Source organism: Eutrigla gurnardus (genome assembly GCF_963514095.1).
Source record: "Eutrigla gurnardus genome assembly, chromosome: 2".
In the NCBI taxonomy this organism is placed as follows: Eukaryota; Metazoa; Chordata; class Actinopteri; order Perciformes; family Triglidae; genus Eutrigla; species Eutrigla gurnardus.
Genome location: NC_139916.1, coordinates 13,954,539 through 13,964,205, shown reverse-complemented (window position 1 = coordinate 13,964,205; position 9,667 = coordinate 13,954,539). Strand labels below are relative to the sequence as shown.

Sequence of the window (9,667 nt, the reverse complement as noted above, 5' to 3'; positions counted from 1 at the left end):
GAGCGAGAGCACCTGGAGCCGAGGCTGATGGGAGAACGGGGGCTGAAGGCATGTTGTTATTGGACTTTTCATTACGGTCTCTTCCTCCTGCTGCCTGCCGCCGACATGATGGATCGTCAGCAGACACGTGCCGTTAATCATTTCTGGGGTCACGCAAGCAATAAAACGTGGATGCGCCGCTCCTGCATTTGATGATGAGAAGGAGTGGAGTACGTCCTGATAAAGATGGAGCGAGAGAATTAAAGAGAGGGGAGGAGAGAGTTCCGCTGCTGGAAAGTGGATTACATCCATTATTTAGGAGCTGCGTCCCCTTCACTGTGAGAGAAGAGAGAAGAGGGAGGGTTTTTTTTTTTGCAGGGTACAAACATCTTCTTTGTGTCTCTTCGTTGATGACAGCATGTCCTGAATAAGACCCCGTTTTAGAGAAGCAAATGACCTAATTGCAGTAAAAAACTGTATTCATCGATTAACAGTGAAATTCCTTCGGTGCAACTTGCATTTTGTAACCACTTATAAAAAACGAGTTACAATGCACGTGTCCTGTAATATGGTAGGAATCCAGATGCATAAATTTCGCCGTGTAAAAAAGAAAAGAAAAACACTTTCAGATCATTGCATCAAAAGGAGCGAAATGCATCGAGGCCCTGTTGCATCGCAGAGAAACTGGGCCAAAAACAGCTCTGATATGTTACCGTTTGATCGCGGTGCTTCATCTCTGACTCCCGTTTCCTCTACGAGCTGTGCAGATTGTGTCCACGGGGTAATCTCGGATGCATGCGTTTGAACATAAGTATCTAAGCATGTGTTGTAGCGACTGGAAGAAACTCCGTATGATGTATCCAGTTCTCTGCATGTAGACATAATGTATACGAGGAAGGGGAATGTGATCTGAACAGATATTATCATATATATAGTCACGTCATCTTGCATATTTAAATAGTATCTCAAAACTGCAGTTTTCATCAGTAAATATTATAAAGACAAAAGGGGGAACAAAAAGCACCTTTCCCATGTATCTTGTGTCATCCGTCTCAGCTTCAAGCACTGCCGGACACATCTCATTTCTCTGCAGTAGTAAATCCCTGCTGGCATTCAGGTCACCACAAGTGACCACACTGTTTCTGGGAGGGGGGGGACGCAGCATAGCCCTCCCCAGCAGCATCATCCACGTACTGCTGCCATCGCCCTGAAACAGGCTTCTCCACAGTTCTCTATAAAAGGAAAAGAGAGCAAATACAGGACGAGGAGGGCCGAGTGTCGGAGACAACGGGAGAAACAGGGCATCGGAAAGGCACGAATCAAAGTAAGCAGTGAGAGGAGGAACATTTTTCTAGACTGGTCTATCCAGGCTTTGATGTTATGAAACGATGGGAGCTCTGTGCTTTACTTTTCTTCAAAGACTTTATTTCAACACACACACACACACACACACACGCACAACATCGGGCAGGCCTGAGATAACAACGTGAGCCTCCCCCTTTTGTTTGCCCAAATGAAGAGAGCTCAGTACTCACTTTCACACTTTCTACCACGCTGTTTAGATTGTTGAACCTGTTTAGGACCTTTGAATAAAAATCATTCTAATGGATGCAAAAACCAAGCAGGCCGAAGCAAAAACAACCACACTTGTTTATTCGTTGAATATATTATTTTTATTTTAACATCATCATCATCATCATCATCATATTTTAACTTTTAATTTTCCCTTCATTTTAAAATGATCACCTCTGAATGTACACATACTGCAAACTGTCAAAAATATACAAACAAATGCAGGCTTGTGCTATAATCTGGTCAAATGTCTAAAAAACAGTGGCACTGGGGAGAGAGAGAGAGAGAGAGAGAGAGAGAGAGAGAGAGAGAGAGAGAATGATAGTGAGAGAGAGAGAGTGAGAGAGAGAGACATTGAAACCGGTAAAGACATGCACAGCATCATTGTGAGCACCGGTTAGTGATCCAGGTGCGTGGTACTTCCGTGGGATCCTCGTGGAAAAGTACAGACATTTCATCGTTCGACAGTGCGGCACCAAATGCCCGTCACATATCAAATCCAAAAGAAAACGTTGCTCGTTAATGGAACTGTTAGGCACATCATTGTTTTTTATGGTTTTACATTTTCTGGAAAAGTCTGAGTTACTGTAAATGTAGAATGCTTAAACAAAAAGAAGAACAAAAAAGGGCAAAAAACATACAATTTTAAAAAAAAAAAGAAGAAAAAAAAATGCTTTCAAGAGTCATTTTGGAATCACTGTCTTGTTAGTAACTCAACGTTGTTACATGTGTGTGTGTGTGTGCATGAATGTGTGTACTATGTTGTCTGGTGTGTGTGTGTTCATAATTGGGTGCATGTCTGTAGAACCGGTGCAAACAAGTACTTGAGGTGTTTGTGGGTGGTGGTTTTGATTGGCTGACAGACGTCCATTCAGATGCTCAGGTCTTTGGGGTTGTCCTTGTAGGTCTTCTTGGGCTCAGGGAGGGCGGACGAGCGATTGCTGCTGGTCTTGAGCGTGCTGTAGTACTCTCTCACCTTAGCCGCTATGAAATTGTCATCGTCCTCTTCGTCCTCAGAGTCGTCCCTTCTGGGGCTCCGGATCGGGGAGATGTCTCGTCCAAGGCTACGGGCTCGGTACTGCGGCTCGGGAGAACTTCCTCGGCTGGCGTAGCGGCCGTCCCTCTCCGTCCTGTCAGGCGAGCGCCCCCTCAGCAGCGAGCTGTACTTCTGGAAGGCTGAATCCGAGTCGGGGGTGCGCACTCTTGGCAAGGTGGCGTCTCTGAAGTTTTCTCTCTGGCCGCGGGAGGCCATGTCCCTCAGCAGGCTGTCCCCCTTGTAGGCCCTCTCCATGGAGGAGGCTCTCTTCAGCAGGCTGTCGTCCCTGTAGATCCTCTCCATGGAGGAGGCTCTCTTCAGCAGGCTGTCGTCCCCGTACGGGCGCTCCTCCCTGCGCAGCAGCGGTAGGGTGGCCTCCCGGTTCAGGCGGTCCAGGGCCGGGGGCTCACGGAGGATGCTGTCCTCGAGGGCGAAGCTGTGTTCAGGAGTCCTGGGTGGGTCCCTCAACACGGTCTCATCCCCGTTGGGCTTCTCATTGGTGCGCCTCGATCTCTCTGGAGAGGCGTCGCGACGGTAGGGATCTAAGGAATGGGCGTGGCGTCTGGTTGGGGAGTGGTGCCGTGAGCGGTGGGGGGACCTATGGCGGCGTGGCGAGCGGTGAGGCGAGCGGTGAGGTGAGCGGTAAGGAGAGCGATGGCGGCGATGAGGGGAGTGGTGGCCGTGGCGTCTATCAGGGGAGCGGCCGTGGCGGTGTCCCCCCTGGCGGTTGTCCAGGGTGTTTTCTGCACTGCGCGACCGGCTGTGCACCTTGTCAGGTGATCGTTGGCGGCTGCGGTGGCGCCCACCGGAATGGTGGCGGTGGCCGTCGCTTGCCTTGTCATCTTTCTTCTTGAACAGCTTGGTCAGGTTCTTCCCCGGGGACCTTCGTCTCCCCTTGTGTTTTCCCGTGCCGGTCTTCTTATGGGGGGAGCGGTGGCGGTGGTTGGAATGGTGGTGCTTGCCGATGCCAGCGGATTGGCGGGTCGGCTCCTTTTTGCTCCGGGATGGTTGTTGGGGTTCTGGTGGGAGGCTTAACTCTGATGGCGCGCTGGTCGGGGGCAGGAAGCTCACTTCCGCAGCGTCTTGTAACCCTGCGGCTGGGTTGGCTGCGCTGCCGTCGTTGGGGCTGCCGTCTGGAACACAGTGACATACAGACGAGGGCAGGCGGATCAAACATGCGTCTAGACTGGAAGCGCTCCTATCTGCTTTCACATTAACCATGCGGAACCACTCGGACACCAAGCGGAGAAACATTTCCAATGGAAGCCATTCTGATGTTGATGCCAGCAAAGATGGCTAGTTGTTAGATGGCGCGGCAACAGCCAATGGTAAAACATTAGTGTAGCTTACACATGAGACAATAAAGGCAGTGACAGAAAGGCAGCCTTGACGAGACTCGTTACCCACAACAAACCTGTTCCCAGGTCTACCCGGGTCACCTGCCTGAAGCGGGACATGGCCGGTCGGGCGGCTGGACCGGAGGCTGGATACAGTCAGTGTGCTGCATGTCGATGATGCTGCTTCGTTGCACTGATTAGCCATGCTCTTTCATGCTCTGTCATGATGCCTCAGACACTTTGTAAATGTATCAAGCAAATAAAATGCTTAAAATGAGATCTGAAAAACTACTGGAGTCTAGTTGGCATTTTCCCAAGACAAGAAGAATGAAATGTTCTGCACAACTCGGCATCAATTTGGCTGCATTACCTGAAGGAAACTCATCCGGTGAGTTTCACTAAATCATGTGCAGCAACCACGATCTTTGCTTATCAGATTCTTAGGATTCATCTTTATCTATCTATCTATCTATCTATCTATCTATCTATCTATCTATCTATCTATCTATCTATCTATCTATCTATAGATCACTAGCAACAAAGAGGATGTTCGTTGATAGTCTAAAGCAGGGTGAATATTTAAACTCATTAACAAGAACAAATCAACAATCTGCATTTCACCTACACCTGGGACGTGTTTCCCAGAGGTTGAATGCAGACATATGCATAAAGTGTCCATAACGGCGGCAGCGGCAGCGGCGGTACTGGCAATGTGTTTCGGGTGGATAGGCTTGTGTGTATGGAACAGAGCATGGAGAGGGGTGAGTTGAAGCCACACCACACAGAGATCAGGATGGCGAAAGAGCGAGACGGAGAGAGAGAGAGAGGGACAGGAAGTGGGTGGGCGAGCCAGACGACATGGGGAGGACAGTTACAAACCGTGGTCTGATTTTGGAGGACTGAGGCCTCCCCCATCTTGTCATTTCTCATACATGCAGTGAGATGGGGAACAGCCATCCCTGAAGGAAGACAAGAAGCCCAGCGCAATACGGAGAGAGAAGAAGAGAAGAGCACAGGGTTTAGATCGCCCACAGAACCAACTTGAAGGAAAGAAAAAGGAGAATTATTGTGTTGGTTTTTTTTTCCAATGAAAAAAAAAAGTGTTTATTTGATCATTGAGTCATTCAGAATAAAGAGACAGTCCAGGAAATTGCCCAAACCCTTCAGTGGAACCCATCAGTTACAGAGAAAAGCCCTCCAACCAAGCACACACACACACACACATCTGACCCTCTAACCCACACACACCTAAACATGTGGACACAGAAGCAGCAGAAAAAACGAAAAGTAGACAGTGAGGCTGACACCCACGACAACAGCGTATGAAGCAGCTTTACATTGCTGACAGAAATCAAAAGAAAGACTGGCAGTCACTGTCGAAGGTTTGTGCCAACTAAAAAGTACAAACAATGATCCAAAATATACAAGTTCTTCACATGATGTCATATCGATGCAGGTTGAGACAGCACATTCGGAGCGCAAATAAAATTACATTGACGAACTTTTCAAGACAGGCAAATGTTTCTCCACTCAAAAACAAAAGTAACAAAATAAAAAAAAAACATTTATGATGACTCGTGACTATCAATCAAAACAGGTCAATACGATTAAAAAAAAACAAGCAATGTTCCATAAATATTATGGAAAATATACAGTATAAGCGGAAAAAAAAAATCCAATTTACACTTTTGACAAGTTCATGCAGCAATAGACTTTTATCCATTAATATGTGGCTTTGATCATGGCTCTGTACACGGAACAAAAATACTTGTAAAAATGCCTCTATTCTTCATCACTGTACAAAATGTCTATATAATTGGAGCGACTCGTTCTTTTTGAGTGGGGATGGGTGGAGTTCCTATCGTCACAGCTTTTCAATGACATTAACAGTGTGGGTGCAAATAAAATCCATGGATTAGTGAGTAATGTCAAGCACAGTATAGTGAGATTTTCCTCTTTGAAATTTGCAACAAAAAAAAAAGAAAGAAAAAAAAAGCATCAGACTGCCTTTTTCTTCTCAATACAGTTCTCACATAAAACCCTTAAGAGTTCAGTAGCTTACATTCACCTTCAATAAATATCATAAATACGTTTGGGTCACGTCCTAACTGAAGCTGCAAAGATGCAATGGATCAAGTTTTCTTTCTTTCTTTCTTCCTCTTAATGCTAAATGAGTGATTCATGAGGATATGGAGTCCTCAATAATCACTCCAAACACTGATTTCCACTACTCTGGTCATTCAAAGCCTGTAAACAGTATCTGTTTTCATGGAGCACTGAGATCAGACCCACCACCTTCCTGCAGAGTCCCAGCAGAGTGCTTTTGCTCAGTGGCCAGAAGGTGAAAAGTGACAGCGGGATGACATGGAAACTGAGAGCAGGTGACAGCAGGGAGGGGGCGACAGCACCCAGAGGAGCAACCTCCACGTCTGCTGCCCCCCCCCTCTCCAAAATCCCAAAGCCCAGTAGTGCCCTCCACCAGAAAGAGACCAAAGACCAACCAACCCCTTCCCCCTCCCTGGTGGATTGGTCCCAGGGATGGGTGAAGGGTCCTGGGAGGGTAAGTTCTTTCCCCTTCGACCCCCACCACTGTCCACTGGGTGTCCCTTGGCTCAGGGCGTGAAGATGGGGGAGAAGGGAATGTTTTCGTAGATTGACCCACCATATTCAGGCACAGAGCCATCACCCCTCTTGAGCACCAGATGGACGCGCCGGCCTCCACTCTTGATGAGCTCGATGGCTCGCGCATGCTTCATGCCCTTCGTGCTCTCGCCGTTGATCTCCAAGATTTCATCGCCGACCTGTGGAAAAGGGAGGAGACGGGGGACGGAGATGAAGAGAGGGAGGAAGCAAGAGGTGGGAGGCAGGGAGGAGTGACACAAAGACGGGTGAAGATTGGGGAGAGGGGGGGTGTAAAAATCAGAAGGGGGAAAAGACGGCAAAAGCCAGAAGAAGGGAAGGAGACAGCGGAGCAAAGTCAGAATGCAGAAAACAAGTGAGAGTGGCGGAGAAAGAAGAAGAGGAGAGATGACAGGCAGGAAGTTCAAAGGGACACAGTGACAGCAGAAGGGGAGGAACAGGGAGGACAGATGGGGAGAAGTTACTTATGGAATCCTCAGGACGGTAAACTGCACAAAAGCACATTAAAAAAAAAAAAGTTTTCTCTAAATCAACAGTGTTGAGAGAGGGCAAATTGTGTTGAAAAGCAGTAACCGTGACACGGAGAGCAGCAGCCAGAAGAAACACTTTTTTTTGCTCCCGGTGCTTCGCCTCCACGCCTCGAGTTATCTGACAGTGCTGTCGGCGCCGAGGGAATTCCTCTCTGTCAGAGTATGGATCTCTAGCTGACACCTCTCTCTGCCTCACAGAGCTGTTGCTATTAATACCTCGGCTAATAAGGTGCAAAAAAAACACAAATGTATGTATTCATGCGACGCCCGCCCACACACTTCCTATACGTAGTAGATTTACATATATCCAAACCGCCCTCGTAGCGTACATGCATTAACACACACGCCGACAGGCTCTCTGCGAACGTCGTACATCGCATGCAAACACATCGGGGGAGAATCAATTAACGCCACATTGTATATTCAATCAAGCAGCTCAGGGGAAAGTGCTACCGACTCATGCAGTTCATCTAATTAAAGGTTAAATATAACGCTTACATGGCAGCTTCTGAAGCATGTATCAAAGCCCCTGTATGAGCTGGTAGAGAGATGTTGAGTCATTAAACATGTGCGTAGTCTGTACACAGGTATGCTCCGCAACTCTGCAACGTTCACATTGCGCTTTGATATCGCCGTCACACAGTGAACCTGTTATAGGCTCAAGCCCGGAGGCGTCTGTGTTTATATTCAGTGAAGCATAGCTTGCAGTAATTGGGGGGTTACATTATGCACAAGCAATTATATTGATAGATAATATTATTCTGATGGCTGTTAAGTCTTTGAGGCAGTATCATCAGCCCCGCTTGTTAATCAACACAGTTAACGGGCTTAGACGGCACCTGAGAGGAGGGAATTGTCATCTCAGAATCACGACGATAAATCTAATTAACATTGAGAGAAGTTGTTGTGCTGGAAGTGCAGAACTGTCCAAATCCCATATCTCTAGTTTTGAAGGGTTTTCAGACAAACTGTTGGATTAAGTGTTCCCTTTATGAACTGAGAAAATCCTCAAACTTGTTAAGTTAAATAAACCCCTTAAATTTGGATTATGTGAAAAAAAAAAAGCAGTTACAAAGCTGGAAACAGGGCCGTTTTTTTCACATGCAAATGTCTCCCACTCAACTCATATGTAAGTCCTTTTGTTCCTAATTGTCCCCTTCTCACCGTTCTCACCGTTGAACGACTAGCAAGCGCTGCTCTGATGAGGAACTGTTATGTTCCCCACACACGATGACATAACACATAAAGAGGGCTGCTCAATAAATCTGACTCGCAATGTGCTGCAAAATCGCAGGAGGCACAATTGTAAAAATCAAAATGTGTGTTTGTCAAAATACAATTTTACATTAAAGATTGTCGTGGGGCAGAGATGTCCTCGTTTACACATCATTTTCCACAGACTTAAGAAATATCTTTGTTTGGAACAGATCCCTTCAAAATTACACAAAATATCTGTCAAAATAATAGCAATTCGATACTATATACATAAAGCTACATACATAAAGCTATTTACATAAAACTATATACATAAAGATATATACTGTACATAAAGCTCTATGGCAGGATATAGACGCTACCAAACAAGAAACAAATTAACTAAAATACTTGAGCTGCCCATTTATGTGCCATAATAAACCAAAACACTCCAAATAGATAATTAACCCCAGGAGATCGTTTGATTGGATATAAAGAATGCAGCCTAATAATCATTTGGAAGTATTCCAGTTACATAATGACTGTTGCTATCACAGTTGCATATAACCTTCATTTAATGAAGTCCCGCTGAGACTAAGCTCTCATTTTATAAGGCCACAAGAGGAAACAGAAAAATGTAAAATTCAGAATTCAATCCAATCCTCAAGCAGCTGATTAGTATTACACTTCAACAAAGTTGGGAGACAAAGCTGCGAGAGACGCATTGAAAAAGACAAAGCAACAGATATCTGCTGTACAACTCCTTTAGTTAGACACCCACAGCTCTAGTGTAATAAAGCAGACTTCCTGTCATACATTTGTCAGTTGCTTGGTATCACTTCTGAGGACACCAAATGTCTTTAACAACAAAACTCCTCTCATATAAAGGTTCCTGAGGAAGCAGAGTCCCGGCTAAACCTCATATCTAGATGTGGTGATGTTTTGGTGAGTGTTTGCCGTTAAAAGGCTGTGTCCGTACCCTCATCTTCCCGTTGCGGACGGCTGCTCCGTCCTCAGCTAGCCGCAGCACGTACAGGTCCATGTTGTATTCTCTGCCTCCCCGCAGGCTGAAGCCGAAGCCTTTGTTGTCTCGCTCAAGGTCCACTGAGTAGAACTCAGCATCCTGATGGAGACGGACCACACACACAGAGAGACAGGGGTGGGGGGGAGACATTTGCATCAAGGCTTGTGATTCAGGTCTGGAGTGTGCGTGTCCTTTGAAGTGGGCTCCTCTTTCCAGAGCACTGGACAAATGCCACCTTCAGGAAAGTCACACCTACTTAATAGTTGGTGTGTCATTGAATGTTTGTGTGCATGCATATGCTCAGGTGGAGTAAGGATGCTGAATATTTGATGCCTTGGGTGGAGAGAGGGAGAGA

The 9,667-nt window shown here is 46.4% G+C and overlaps 1 protein-coding gene across 10 annotated transcripts in view; it reads right to left on the bottom strand.

Annotated features, from left to right (window-relative positions):
* Window positions 1–1,632: 1,632 nt before the first annotated feature.
* magi1b (membrane associated guanylate kinase, WW and PDZ domain containing 1b) overlaps window positions 1,633–9,667 on the bottom strand; it is a 123,748-nt gene continuing 115,713 nt past the window's right edge. For 9 of the 10 annotated variants that reach the window (XM_084036372.1, XM_084036377.1, XM_084036375.1 and 6 more), the window contains 3 exons: window positions 9,268–9,411; window positions 6,587–6,725; window positions 1,633–3,720 (listed from right to left, as the gene is read on the bottom strand). In XM_084036372.1, the coding sequence (XP_083892498.1) occupies window positions 2,423–3,720; window positions 6,587–6,725; window positions 9,268–9,411 (1,581 nt within the window). In that variant the 3' untranslated portion in view covers window positions 1,633–2,422. Of the gene's footprint in view, window positions 3,721–4,451; window positions 4,884–6,586; window positions 6,726–9,267; window positions 9,412–9,667 lie in introns of those variants that run through there. The other variant, XM_084036373.1, reaches the window with a different exon arrangement.